Source organism: Ciona intestinalis, chromosome 10 (genome assembly GCF_000224145.3).
Source record: "Ciona intestinalis chromosome 10, KH, whole genome shotgun sequence".
NCBI classification, from domain to species: domain Eukaryota; kingdom Metazoa; phylum Chordata; class Ascidiacea; order Phlebobranchia; family Cionidae; genus Ciona; species Ciona intestinalis.
The window spans coordinates 3,333,112-3,347,524 of NC_020175.2; the positions used below are offsets into that span (position 1 = coordinate 3,333,112).

The 14,413-nt window shown below is 37.1% G+C and overlaps 3 protein-coding genes across 8 annotated transcripts in view; 1 reads left to right on the top strand and 2 right to left on the bottom strand.

Moving 5' to 3' along the window:
* The window catches only part of LOC100177907 (protein STPG4-like), a 3,701-nt gene extending 1,538 nt beyond the window's left edge, over positions 1–2,163 (bottom strand). The window contains exons 1-3 of the mRNA XM_026836327.1: positions 1,717–2,163; positions 912–1,062; positions 311–468 (exon numbers count right to left, since the gene is read on the bottom strand). Of these exons, the coding sequence (XP_026692128.1) occupies positions 311–468; positions 912–1,062; positions 1,717–1,893 (486 nt within the window). The 5' untranslated portion in view covers positions 1,894–2,163. The remainder of the gene's footprint in view (positions 1–310; positions 469–911; positions 1,063–1,716) is intronic.
* The window catches only part of LOC100181063 (splicing factor, suppressor of white-apricot homolog), a 19,967-nt gene extending 10,780 nt beyond the window's left edge, over positions 1–9,187 (top strand). For 2 of the 5 annotated variants that reach the window (XM_018813661.2, XM_026836312.1), the window contains 10 exons: positions 2,206–2,423; positions 2,621–2,731; positions 3,185–3,339; positions 3,722–3,856; positions 4,208–4,300; positions 4,449–4,541; positions 7,194–7,248; positions 7,459–7,531; positions 8,428–8,542; positions 8,910–9,183. In XM_018813661.2, the coding sequence (XP_018669206.1) occupies positions 2,206–2,423; positions 2,621–2,731; positions 3,185–3,339; positions 3,722–3,856; positions 4,208–4,300; positions 4,449–4,541; positions 7,194–7,248; positions 7,459–7,531; positions 8,428–8,510 (1,016 nt within the window). In that variant the 3' untranslated portion in view covers positions 8,511–8,542; positions 8,910–9,183. Of the gene's footprint in view, positions 1–2,205; positions 2,424–2,620; positions 2,732–3,184; positions 3,340–3,721; positions 3,857–4,207; positions 4,301–4,448; positions 4,542–7,193; positions 7,249–7,458; positions 7,532–8,427; positions 8,543–8,909 lie in introns of those variants that run through there. The other 3 variants (XM_018813662.2, XM_026836313.1, XR_003396278.1) reach the window with 3 other exon arrangements.
* A 401-nt stretch (positions 9,188–9,588) lies between these two features.
* LOC100178695 lies at positions 9,589–12,213 on the bottom strand. 2 transcript variants are annotated; one of them, XM_002126300.4, is made up of 5 exons: positions 12,121–12,213; positions 11,977–12,035; positions 11,013–11,070; positions 10,502–10,600; positions 9,589–10,373 (listed from the first exon to the last, which is right to left on the bottom strand). In XM_002126300.4, exons 1-5 carry the CDS (start codon positions 12,173–12,175, stop codon positions 9,832–9,834), a joined length of 813 nt encoding a protein of 270 aa, XP_002126336.1. In that variant the 5' UTR covers positions 12,176–12,213; the 3' UTR covers positions 9,589–9,831. The 2 variants fall into 2 exon arrangements, with proteins under 2 accessions (XP_002126336.1, XP_018669232.1); XM_018813687.2 differs by lacking the exon at positions 10,502–10,600.
* Between the last annotated feature and the right edge of the window lie 2,200 nt (positions 12,214–14,413).

Here is a 14,413-nt window from a genome sequence, read left to right on the forward strand (position 1 = left end):
AACGGCCGGCTTTAACATATTACGGGACCGGCGTTCGGTGCTCGAAGCCGCTACTGTTGTGGGCTCGCGTTTCATTGTGTAATTTACTTAACGGCCACTGATTTAACTCAAAATTCACTGAAGTATTATCCAATGCTTGACAAATGAAACGGACAATTACCAACAAAGTTACATACGCGGCAACTCGTAAGCTGGCTGAAGGTGCTTTTATATAAGCGGGCAAAAAATGTATAACTGCTGTGTTATAACGCTTTTCCACAACGCAAGGTTAAATAAGGAACATTCGTTGATGTAACTACTCAATTCGAACCTGGAATCCAGGCGGTGTCCTCGCCCGTCCAGAGCTCTTAAATGAACATGCCGCTCTTCGTCGTTTCAGTTGTTTGATAAAGTCGTTATGTTGGTACAAGCCAGGTAGAAGCATAACCCCATTTTGTGCGACCCCCGGCTCTCTATTTCGCCCCTGACCTGTAAATAATAAGGCTAATAAAACTGCTATATTATAAAACATAAAGTAGTATAGAAAAAAACAAGTCTAAATTTTATGACTGGACACCCAGACCCAATATATAAAACCAGTATTACAAGAAATATGGTGTTTTACAATTATACATATCTTCTGTCTTTTCTCTTAAGGTGGTTCGAATCTCGGCGTCGCTACATTCCGTAAAATAAACCTAAACAATGTTAATTCATCGCTTTTAAACTCCTGTGAGAACAAGCATTTTAAGAGTTATGGGTTCGAATCTCTGGGTCGCTACGTCCCTTAAAACGAAACTAAATAAAGTTTAATTTGCCGTCTCCGAACACTTGCGTAAAAACAAGCAAAATTAGTGTATTTTACAATTATACACATTTTCTGCATTGGCCTTAAATTCCGGGTTCAAATACCAGCCTCGCCACTTTCCCACCTGCGAAGTTATACGTCGCTTGTATCGGGTTCATGCTACCTTCGTATAAGAAGTCTCTATACTTATAATGTCCGGGCACTGGTGTTTCTTTTACGAACGCTCTCCACCATTCTCGTTCTGTAATTGAAGCTTCATAATCGTCTCGTGGATCCTGGAAATATGACCCGTTTAACTTACATGTTTCTCAGCCAAAAAAATGTTATATGCGTGGTAATACGCACAAATTTATATGCGTGGTAACTCGTAAGCTGGCACTAGGTGTATGAACACTCGTGTTACAACGACTAGCGTTTACCGGCCACGAGGATAAAGCAAGTTACATTTATTCATTCATTTATCATATTTGATGTGATAGTGAAATCGTAAAATGCTTATTTCCGTTATTCTGAACCATTTTTTTAATGAGTAATTTTATACGGCGAAACACGTTATCGGATTTAGGATTTAACCTGGATTTTATTCATTACCCACAAAAATTACGCATAACTGAAAACTAGACCGAAATCACTTACATTTAAAGTAACTAATAGTAATAGATATACCAGCACCTAGGTATGCGTTGCTCACAGCAACGTAAAATAAGCACGTATTAGATGAACTACTACAGTTATAATCGATTCAAATGTACTCGAAATAAATTTTAATAAGATAGAAATAGTTTTGAAGTACATACGCGGGCCAGTATAGTCCTGAGCTTAAAGGTTAATTTAAAGAGTCAAAATTTGTATTTTAAAATCACCACTGCTTTATATAAATGAATCATCGAAACACTGGTCTAGGTTCGAATCCCAGAGTAAACACTCACCGCTCTTCCTTTTGTATAAGCCGAGTAAACTCTCTTTTGCAACAAATCATCAATGCGTGTCGGTACTTTAAACGTCACGTGACTCGCTTCCTTCTTACTGGCTGCCGCTTTGCTGACGTCACCAAGTCGCGCTCTGCTCTGATTGGCCAGTTTCCGTACACTTGCGACGTCATTCATACTTTTTTGTCTATTACTACCAAAACTATAGTAGAGAATAGAATTCCATATTAGTTTTTTTGTGGGCTTTTCACCTCATCATGAGTTCATAAACGTCGTTGTTGCGTCATAATACCACATAAACGGAATTGCCCTTGNTAATATAGCTTACGTATTACGCTTGTCTGACATAATAAAACTTTTTGGGTATACCTTTTCGGGTGCATTAGTTTAAATATAGTAACAAAGACAACCGAATACACATTTTTATACACTTAACCCAAACCTTTTTCTTTATATATATTTTATAAATTAAAACGTATATACCCCTAGTTCCAGCAACGGTACCAATCGTACCTGAAAACCTACCTATCCCTGCCCCTACCGAGTCCCAGCCTGCCCCTGTCGTCCCAGCACCCATAGCCCCACCGTCCAGTTTCACAGCAGTGACCCCTAGCGGCGAGGAAGCCTCCATCGCCACCTTGCGACAGAAACAAGCGGCTCGTCGCGCGAAGGCTCTGCTGTTCCTCAACGCTAAAAAGAAACTCCAGGTAAAAATTATTACCACCGTTGGCGTATGTGTTATATGCAAGACACTTAACAGAAAATGCTCCAACCGAGTGGTCACTTGATATGGTTTCAAATTATCAGCTATACATTAAAAAAAAATCAACTCTAAAAATAAGGAAAAAAAATATTTTAATAAACCTATAGTAAAATAAACCGTGTTATAACAAATACACCGTAGGAGCAAGAAAATGGGTCTAAAGGAACACCTGAACGTAATATAACAGCATCAGCCGCCACGGAAGATATATTCGATTTATCTAATCCATCATCGCCCGCAACTGTGGATTCGGTAAGCTTATATGTTTGCCCTTTAGATAAATAATTTACATTTAATGTATTTCGTTTTTAGTGTGTATTTTGTTTTTAGCATAGGAATTTCCGAAAAGCTTTGTTCTATTCTATTCAACATGGGTGAGGCCTTCGAGGTGCCAGAATGTAGGTCAGTATTGGCCCTTAAAAAAAGCTCTCATTTGCGCCCGATACTGACAATCTCGTGAAAGTGAATTCCGTTTTTAAGTACCTAAAACTGTTGCACTGTACAATTATTATTTAATGTAAACCTGTGGCGGTACATTTGTCAAAAAGTAATGCATATGTTTTCTAAAACGTAACATATAAGTATATTTTAGCGTAGTCAGGAGTATGACGACAACCTGACGTAGAGTAAAAGGAGAAAATCCTACTGGATTTTGATTATCAATTCCACGTAAATTCTTGTTTCTAAATTTTCGCTTCTTCACAGCCATCGAGGACCGCTGAAAAAGAGGGGGAGGTCTCACGTCCTAAACGGACCTCAAGGTTCGATATTCTTCCCAGGGGTATGACGTCACTTCCGCTTGCCGTGACGCAACATCCGGTAATGAGCGCGGGTCCCACACCTGGTTACCTAAGTTCAAGGTAACTACCAAAAACTTTTGAAAAATATATAAAGTACTGGTGTAAGTGTAAAATAAGTACGGTTTACTAAATCGAATATTTAGTTCTGTGGAGTGAAATGGGCAGCGTTAGGTAAGACGGAATATGGATACCTATATGGATAACGTGAGCTAAATCGTTTAACACTGTGGGGTAAGATGGCTACCATTTGGCTTTTGGACATTATGTCCCATATTTCCTAATCGTTTATTTAACAATAACTAACGCTGTTTTACAGTCGTAAGAATTCAGTTACCGAATTTATAAATATCCTTTGTTTGCTACTAAAGGGGACCATAAAATAGATTAAAAACTCATCGTACCTTAACCTACTATATACAAGTGATTTCGCATTATTACGTAGGCATGACGTCACAAAAACCTCGCGTGACGTCACCCCTGTATCAACACGTAGCGACGACGGTGATGTGCCGAGTGCTTATAGGGTAGAAAACGAACCCGCTAGGCGGAGTAGAGAGCGGGACCGACGTAAATCGAGGTAATGCTTGGAATACTGGTGTGGGGCATGGCCAACTATGATGGGCATTATAGTAGGCTTTGTAATATATGATATAGTAGTCTATGTAATGTATATTGGGGGGGGAGATGGGACACCTTTTTATTCTATTTTCTCGTCCCATTTTGTAGTACACCTTTTCGTTCTGTTTTTAATATTATGATACATCTATAAAATGCAGTCTAATTACGTATTTAAGACTGTGCTTTTAAACTTATCTATATCAAAAACGTTATTTTTATTGCAACGTCTCGTCTATTTTACGTTATGCCCGGTGGCAAAAGTAACAGAATATCTATTTTTTTTTAATATTATATTTTTCATTTTTAACAGATCTTCAAGTCGACGTCACAAACATCGTAGCCATGACTACCGACGTCACTCTGACGATGATCGCTCGCCGTCCAATCACAGATCGAGCAGAAGGCAAGTTGTTTTTGTCGCCATTTTTACAAATTTTGTTTTCAACCTTACGCTATTTTTTTTATTGCAACGTCATTTTTTATTGTAATGTCATTTTTTGTTGTTCCTCATCATTTTTTATTGTTACACTTTGCATTTTTACGTAATACAGGTACTCTCGTAAGACGGAATCACGTGACAGTAGTAAAACTTCGAAGAGGAAAAAAGAGAAAAGGAGACGTAAATCTAGATCAAAATCCCGGAGGTGAGTTTTGGCCGCTTTAAACTCGCTGGGCCTCGAACCGGGTACCGCCAAATCTTAGGTTCCCAATATATAGTAAATTACTGTGGGGTAAGATAGGATAGCTTTAGAACATAATATCCAGATATCCTGATCATGTTTTAACTTTTAAACAATTACCAACGGTCTATGAGAGTCGTTGGGATACGGTTTTATAATTCTTTAAATGTTCTTTGTTTACAATATCCGAATATCCTGATCATGTTTTTAAACAATTACCAACGGTCTATGGGAGTCGTGGGGATACGGTTTTATAATTCTTTAAATGTTCTTTGTTTACTACCAAATGAGACGAAAAAATTGAATGAAAAGGTGTCCTATCTTCCCCCACCCTACTTTACGTCTATGCGTTATTTTCCCTGACTGTTTGCGGCCAATACATAGGATTACATGGCCATATTCCCTAGACGGCCATCGAGTATAGGGCTAAACAATGGATAAGTGACCTGGGTCTCGTTTCTAGTTTGATTGACAGCTGAAAGAAGCGTGGCGCGCCATCTGTTAATTTACAAAATAGCGAAAAAAGATTGAAGCCATCTGCGAATGTCATTAAGACAGTTCCAAAAAAACGTAATTAGCAAATCAAAAATTCGCTCTATTGGATCTGATTTATAAATTAGTAATGCCGGAAAAATTCTATTATTTTTTAATCGAATTTTCAATGCTGCGTTGCAACTTAAAACCACATAGGCGCACTGTAGTTTATTTCAGACTAACGCTTGCTGGATTTTCGCTCATTATTTTCAGTTTGCTACGAGTTCATAGCTTGCTCTCATACCATTTAAGGTAAATGATATACTGTAACATTTTGGTATTATTGTACGTTTAATTTGCAAAAACACAGGAACCAACGCTATATACATTGTTTATATTTCTATTATCCTTTTAACAAATTTCGTCAGAAAAACATAATATTCTGCACGCTTTAAAGTAGTTACTGTCACTATTTCATCCCATTTTTTTCTAAATTTCTAAATATCTGCTACTTTGCATCGTCGGTCTATAAAATCTCATGTATTTAAACAGATAGGGCCATTATTTAATACAGAACAGTACGCAGCCACCACATGTTTAACCGATAAAATCGCCTTATTACGCTTCGGTTCGGTGTTATGGTTTAATTGAGTGTATGTGTGTGGGCACCGACAATTGCTCCAAGCCAGTGGTCACTTTTAGTTTGTCTAAATTGCCAGTCATACAGAAAAAAGCACCACAAAGTTACATTCGTGGTAACTCGTATGCTTGCATGAGGTGCATTAAACAGAATACCCTTGTTATAGCGCCTGTCGTTTTCCACCCACACAAGGATAAAACAATTCCAATTCAACCTGCTTAACATATATGTGTGAAGTACCGCCATGTGACCTCGCGATTTAGGCCAAAAGTTAAGCCGTAACCATAACCCAATCCTACACATGAAATCCGACCCCTGACCCTTACATAATCCGTATCAATGTTCATAAATAATATATAACAACGACAGTAGGACAAGATCAATGCCCCCGTTACGTCCAACCACCAAAAGCCATTCATCTGCTCCAATATATTATTACATATTGTTACCCTAATCTTAATCTTGTATTACCAATCTAGCTTTTGGCATACAGAGAATAGCGTATATCAGCACATAATAACCTTAGAAATTCAAACCATTGAACATATTTTGGCCTTTCCCGAACAGATGTTCATTTTCTAATTTATTTTGCACTCGATTGGCCTTATAAGTTTTACTACCTCTTCCAATTTTCGCTGGATTAGTCCAATTATTAAACACGTTTTTTTTTGTTTTTTTTTCAAAAATTGTTTAAATTTATCAAACAATTAAACATATTTTGGCTTTTTTCCTAAACCTATGTTAATGTTCTCAATAATTTTTCACTCGGCTTTTTACTACTTCTCCCAATTTCGCCATTTATTTTTTTCAAAAGAATAATCCAATTATTGAACACATTTTTTTATTTTCCCGAAAAAGGCTTTAAAAAATATAAGTTCCTACACCTTAAATCAGTCGTGCCGGTTTCCAAGATGTCGATCTTATTTAATATTTTCCATAAAAACAGATCGAATACCATTTCCTCCGCATTGTTCTTGCGTATAATTTTGCCCATACACCTAGGCAAGCTAATTTTCCGCACTATTACCCAACCCCCCTTATCCGTATTTTAAAAGCGATAAATTACTCCGAAATGCACTGTAGCTTATATAGCAGTTCATTGGCCGTGAAAAATACATTAGGGGCTAACGAAATTGTACTTTACCATTTTACCAGGGCAAGTTCCGCCTTACTTTAAATGGGATTGTAATTATCCCGACAGCGACGGCGTGAAATTTAAACATCGGCTGTTACGCGTCGCTAATACCGGATGGGAATTGATTTTTTTCCGCCGAACTCGAATTTTGTCTCGGTGTCATTTGCGAATAAGTATAACTGAATATTGTAATGCATTTTCCCGTTTCGTTTTCGATCCTTTGATTTTAACTGACAATGAAACTGGCATGGCTTAACAAGTATAATGAAAATAATGACACATAATTACACAGCCCACAACGCTTCGATAATTTGCATAACTGTATTGATATTACATTTCCTTTTTTCTTCACCTCTCTCGTTTGCAGTTCTTCTAATCGATCATCATCCGAAAGAGAGGAAAGCCAAACAAAGCATTCCAAGGTACCTTTACTATTTATTTTGTAAAATAAAACTCAATTTATAAAAAACCCAAGAGTAACTTAATCGATGCTTACCGAGGTAGCACCAGTTTTTTCATATATAGACGCAAAATACCTCTTTTCACAATAAATTTTAAGGTAATTTTGTTTTGCCAAGACGAAAAAAAAAACTTTTTTTTTCACAGAAAATTATCCGTATTTTTTTCATTAGGTTCGCCACCGAGAGAAGTCACGTGGAGGGTCATCAGAAGACACAAGTGACGTCACACCCACCCATAGTGCAAGTAAGTAGGCCGTGCATCGCAGCTAAATAATGCATGATCGTTACGAATTCAACACCACCGCAATGGTAAACAACACGACCGCGCATGTACACGGATGCCGCCATCCGGTTGATTACTGTCTCGCATAAAGCCTACGTTGCAGACATTACCGGTGCAGTAATCGCCGTACCGTTTTTCAATGCCTATACGTCTATATACGAGGTAATACATTTCGCAAATGGCAAACGTATGCCGTACCATATGTGGTTTTACGCTAACGGTAAACTATCTTAGGCCTTTGAGTGCCTGAATAATACGGATAAAGGTGGCTGTACACAGTATCCGGAATTCTTCCGTTTTGTCTGTTTTGTCCGGATTTCGCTGATGCATGCGGAACTCGGTAACGGGTTTGCATACGACTTCGCAAGCAAATTCGCATGCCGGATACTGTGTACAGCCACCTTTAAACACCGAATAATCAAGAAATAGCCGTAATATAATCGCTTCGGTACAGCATATGTTCTAATACAGACCCATGGTCTAATAGTCTAAATCAAATACACAGATTTATTTCTGATTTAAGAATTACTAGGCAAAATGAATGGAATATTCGCGTACTGCTAAAAGCGTGTTGATACACTACAGCAGCTGGTCGTACATAACGGTAATATTTTAAGCAAATAAATTGAAACCAGACACCCGCTTGTATTATTTACGTATTTAATATTTTATAAGTGATATTTTATAATTTTTACTTAGGGCGATTTTATTTTTGTTTTGTTTTTTTCTGGAAAATAAAACGACTATCGTATATTAGCGTTTTTTTTTAATAAAAAAAACGAAAAAAAACGGAACATAATTAAAAAAAAAACAAGGGATGAAACCAAGTAAAAAATATATTATTTTAATTCTTTTAGGAGATAAAAATAACGATGACGTTGCAAGTGACGTTTCCGTGACGTCAGAGAAGTACCGCAGCGAAGGAGAACTGACGTCATGAAAGTGACAGGACAAAATTTCCTTGTTGCGTATGTATGTGTCTCCTATAACTAGTATAGTGAGATGGGAAAGATGGGACACATTTTTATTTTACTTCGTCCCATTTGGTCGGAAACAAAGGACATCGTAAAATGGCCCTTTTTAAAACGTAATCTTATCTATTAAATTTGCCCAAAATAGTGACCAATATATAGAGGGCGGGAAAGATGGCCCACCTTTTTATTTTATTTTCTCGTCCAGTTAGGTAGTAGTAAAGAAAGAACATTCAAATAATTATAAAACCGAATCCTTACGACTTCCATAGACCGTTGGTAATTGTTTAAAACACGATCAGGATTTTTCGATATTACGAGCTAAAGGTGTCCCGTCTTCCCCTACCTTACTATATGTTTTCTTTCAGATAAAAACAAGTTTCACGTGTAACACGATAGTTCACCGCGTGAAATGATCGTGATTTAAATCATATGAAGTGGACACCATACTGAATGAATACGTGAACGGACGTCGGATTTCACAATTAAATATTTGCCTTTCTTTATATTATACTGCCTATACTTGAAAACAATGTATTATAGTAAACTGTTGCAGTTTCGGGCACAGTTTTATTTTAAATGCAGGTCAGGTTGTAGTGCGTTTGTTGTTGAAATTCTGTCGATTAAAACCTGGTTAGGCAATTGACTGTGCGTCCAGTACGCCTGAGTTACAGTTGATATTCTGTTGGTTTTTAAGTTCGGTTTTTCCGAGAAAATAGAGTATGGTGTGGGGAGACAGGACACTTTCAGCACAGCCTATATACGGTTTTATATTACTTAAATGTTTTTTGTTTACTATTAAATTAGACGGTAAAAAAGAATGAAAAGATGTCCCGTCTCCCCCCCCCCAAAAAACCCCTACTATGTACATTCGGTGTGTTTTCAAAAGATTTTTTTCCCGAGAAAATGTCTGGTAGATTCCCGACTGAATTTTTATACCGAATTAGTAATCGGACTAGGGTTTTTTGCTGTTACCCAATGTGCCCTTTCTGGCTGTGCATTTTTCTGCACTTTGGCTTATACAACATACAGTGTTTTTACACAAAAACGCATATCCATTTTGTAAATCTTACAGGTTGCCCGATGCGTTTACTCAATCCTGTCACTCTTACACGGCCATTCATTGCAACATAGTTGGCTTTATACATTTATTGAACGAGCATGTAACAAGACGTAGTGCAAAGTAAAATTAACCAAAGTGTGCACAACAAATATATCGACAGCCCTACGTGGGCAAAATGTATCCATTAATAAAGTCACGATGTCCAATGTATTTTCCTATATATACATTTAACTACGTCGGAAAAGAAACGGGATGCTTTCGCCGCGGTCTTCCAGGTAATGAGCAGAAGTATCACGTTTGAATAGGCTGTGCAGATTGCCTCGTTGCTTCGTATCGTCGTTGGAGCTGTCGTCTTCAGGATATTCTGTTGCTTCTGATAATCTTTTAAATAGGCCCTGGAAGTTGGGGTAACGTTTGGGAAGGGCCTGAGCTTCTGAGCTGCGCTTAAACGAGCCTTGTGTCGCTGAATCCCGCTTGAACAAACCCTGTAGACGAGCATCGCTGCGTTTGAACAGGCCTAGCAGACCCCGTTTGAAAAGCCCTAGCATTCCGGGGCTTCTCTTAAATAAGCCCATGCTGTTATAGCGCTTAAACAAGTCTGGAAGATGGGGGTTATGGCGCTTAAAAAGTCCTTGAAAACCAGGGTAACGCTTAAACAAAGACTGGAAGCGTTTATCCGACTGGATAGACTCAGCTTGTCCGGGACTGTAATCGTTGTTTTCTTCGTCGCTGTTTCGATTTTCTGCCAGGAAAGGATTATCTTCTGCATCTAAAAATACATTTAAATATAAAAATAGTTTTAGTTTAGAAAAGAAAAATATATTTGGCGTAAATATATTTTAACATAAAAAAAAAGTTAAATTAAAAATTCATCCAAAATTAAAAAAGTAATCTTACTGTCAAGCTGTCCGTTCTCTTCTGCGATCATTTTTTGTTGCATCGGAATAAGGATATTATACAGGAGTTGGTCATATAATTCCTCGTCGGTTTCGTCAACTGTAATCACAAATATTAAAATTTCATTGGTGAAAATTTGGCAAACGAACCAACTCGGCAATACACAGGTAAATTTCTTCCAGAATTTTTTGGCCTAAAATGTTTCGCCCAAATAAGTTAAAAACACTGTTGGGCACGCACATTATTATAAGTAATAAACAATCACAAAGTTACATATAGAATATATGTGGTAACTGTTAAGCGGGTTTTGGGGTAATGGGCCAAATCTGGCTTAAATCCTAGGTCCTCAAATAATCTATACAGAATAAAAAAACGGCGGGAACGAAACGAATGAAACACATGTTACGTTTTTTTGGTAAGCTTGCAATGAACTCTAGCAAAGATTTTAAAAATAGTATTTAATTTAACCGATAAACAAATCACTTGAAAGTAATCTATATATAGAACTTACCATCTGTGGAGTTTAATTGATTCGTCCAGTCCAAGAAATTCTCAGGATTCCCGGTACCCTAAAAATATTGGCGTTAATAATTTAGATTAAAATTAACGGTAACTTAATTTGAGTTGGTCTAAAATTCTAAATTATTCAGGTCACATAAGGACCGTTGATGCCGGTGTTTATGACAACGACTGTTATTTGACCGGTCCATGATATAAAGTACGGCATAATTTATTAAAATAAAGTTTGCAGTATTTTAAATTGACTAGCTTTTAGTAGGAACCATCGCTTTAAATGTATTAAACAAACTTTGCAAGCATTTTAAACACGATCAGGATATTTGGATATCATTTGCTAAAAATGTCCCATCTTACCCCACATAACTTAGCCAGAATTCTCCTAAACGCCGTTATGAAGCTCGACAGATATTTTAATTTTACCGGAACGGCGTTTCGGTTACTTCTAGCTAAAATTCAGGCATGGAATTGAAAGTGTCAGCAAAATGTGTTCATTTGGGACAAAGTGCACTTTAACCCAGGTTATAATAAATTTGTTTGTAATCAGTTTTAACATTTCCGAAAGCTCTTGTCGGATAAACCTGCCCCTGTGCTGTTATGCACATTACTGTTGAATAAGTTAGGATATACCGTTAACACCTAAATCCCGTATTTCCTGATCGTGTATTGACCAGTTAACACAACTCATTAGAGTCGCGAGGCTCGGTTATATAATCTGTAAATACTCTTTGTCTTCTGAAACAAATGAGAAAAGAAAAGGAAAATTAAAGCATGTCCTATCTTACCCCACACTACAATATGTCCCACTAATCCGCATAAATACCCCTGAAATACGGACTTTTACATTACATTATTGATCAACATAAAATCTGATTTCTCAAGTTGATAAGAAAATTGTTTGTTTATTATTATTCATATACTCGTTTTGTTTTCAATTGCGTAGTTTTTAATCATCCTACCTCTCTCTGTAGAAGTTGTTTTTCCACAGTGTCAACCGGCACCGCATCAGCTATGCAGCCTGCAAAACAAATTAAAAATTTTTGTCATATAAAGTTTTAGGGTTATTAAATGCATTTAAAGATTTTCAGGTACATTTAACTTACCGAAATAACAGACTACAATCGCAGCCAAAATTGAGAACTTCTTTACCAATTTCATCGTCTTTATTCAAGTTGTAATAAGCTTATAACTTAACTGCGTAAAAAATATCCAAATTTAGTTTCATAAGAACGCGACAGTCAATTCTGCCAATTAAATTCCACGCGAATCCTGCAGAGTGTGGCCTGTACTCTCTCTGGTTTTAAGCTGGCTGAAGTGCGTGCATTCAATCCTTATATAAGCTCTGCAGGTCCGTCGCCTTTTTTGCACTGGCCTTTATAGGTCGCACCGAACTGTCTGAAATATGCTAAATATGTATTCCCGGTGGTCGAATGCGAAATCCCAAACTGAAAGTCTGACGTGCCACTGACTCCCAACATAGCTTTGCACTCAAAAATGCGCAAGTTAAAATTGACCACCTGACAAAACTGTCTTGTTAATGCGCAATACGTACGATTTGAGGTAAACCTACGTGTTGGCTGAAGCTAGATTAAACCACAGCGGTGCAAATGTGAAATCTGTTCTTAACCACTTACCATTGATTTCTGATCATTAATCAATGTACATCGGATACTTTCAGGACACTGCTTTTAACTGTTGCCGTTTGTGAATGTTTTCATGCGAATACAGCAGGGAACAAAACGCTAGACAGAAAGTCGCATTAACAGCGTTCTCCGTGTTTTACATTCGAACTTAATTAGTCGACACATATGCAGCTGTCATTTTATTAAAATCCTAATCCACGCAATGAAAGGCCTGCTTTTTATATTCCCTATAGCCACCTATTTTTACTCAAATATATATTTTATTTATAGTTACTGCTTCCGAATAAATACTAGGGTGGGGTGGGGAAAGATGGGACACCTTTTCATCTAATTTTTTCGTCACGTTTAGTAGTGAACAAAGAACATTTATAGAATTTTAAAACCGTATCATCACGACTCATATAGACCGTTGTTAATTGTTTAAAACACGATCAGGATATTTGAATATTATGTTCTAAAGGTGTCCCATTTTCCCTTACCCTACTATATATAGTATAGGGTGGGGTAAGATCTTACTTGTTTAATTCTCTTTTCTCGTCATATAGTAAATAAAGAATATTTTTTTTAAATATATAACTTAGCCCGGCGACTCTAAAATTATCAATTGTTTACGTTCAGATTCAGATAATTTATGATTTTTAGGTGCTAACATGTGTTCCATCATCTTACAGTTGTTAACGCTTTCTAAACCACACGCTGTATAGGCTATATAACAATCTTTCCAAGGCAGTTAAACGCATTTATGGTCGTACTCTGCACGTTCACCTACCGTACTTAATTTTTCAACATACTTGGTAACTCGTAAGCTGGCACGAGGTGTATGAAACAAAACACCCGTGTTTAACGACTGCCGTTTTATCCGGTCAGGCGAGGATAAAGTAAGTTACATGCATTATTGGAAACTACAAGTTCAATTATATGCAACCCGTTTAATATTTACATTTCAAGGTTGGTCTAGTTTTCTAGTAGTCACCGGTATGGAATATAGGATTAAATTCCTGGCAGAAATTTTTATCGATTGCAGTTTTGCCGTTGATTACCTTCTCTTCGTTGTTCTAATATAGTACTGTGGGATAACATGATAGTTTAATCAATTAACAACGATCTATATGTGAGTCAAGAAGATACGGTTCTATAATTCGCTGAATGTTATGTGTTTACTATCAAATGGGACTAGAAAATGGTATGAAAAGGTGTCCCATCTCCCCCCGCCCTATATATTTCGATAGCCACATGAATTGGGCGCCGATTGCTTTTACACACTGTATTAAGTAGGGTGGGGAAAGATGGGATACCTTTAGCACATAATATCCAAATATTCTTACTGTGTTTTAAACAACTAACAAGTTTATACTGGAGTCTTGAGGTTACGGTTTTATATTTTTTTGAACGTTCTTTGTTTACTACCAAATGGGACGAGATAATAGAACTAAAAGGTGTCCCATCTCCCCCCACTCTGCTATATTATATGCTCATTGAAACACTTTATCACCACTGCCGTATTTATCTTAACAATAAGACGCTTGTAATCTCACAAAATCAAACAGCTATGTTATTAAAATCCATTTTGCATTTGCTACTGTTGGTGCTACATTTCCAAGCGTTAATATTTAATGCACTGCCTCGCCGCCCTTTTCTACGTTCCGGGTATTTAGAAAATCTGAAAACGCAAGAACACGTTTTACGCTAGTGCTTTAGCTGTTTGAAGATGCTTATCTAGTCATATAGTTTTCGATGGCTTTGTAGATACGTA

Coding starts and splice junctions, on each gene's coding strand:
- LOC100178695 (XM_002126300.4), bottom strand. CDS start 12,175: ATGAAATTGGTAAAGAAGTTCTCAATTTTGGCTGCGATTGTAGTCTGT. Junction 12,036..12,120: donor GATTGTAGTCTGTTATTTCG/GTAAGTTAAATG, acceptor TTTGTTTTGCAG/GCTGCATAGCTGATGCGGTG. Junction 10,374..10,501: donor AGAGAACGGACAGCTTGACA/GTAAGATTACTT, acceptor ATGTATTTTTAG/ATGCAGAAGATAATCCTTTC.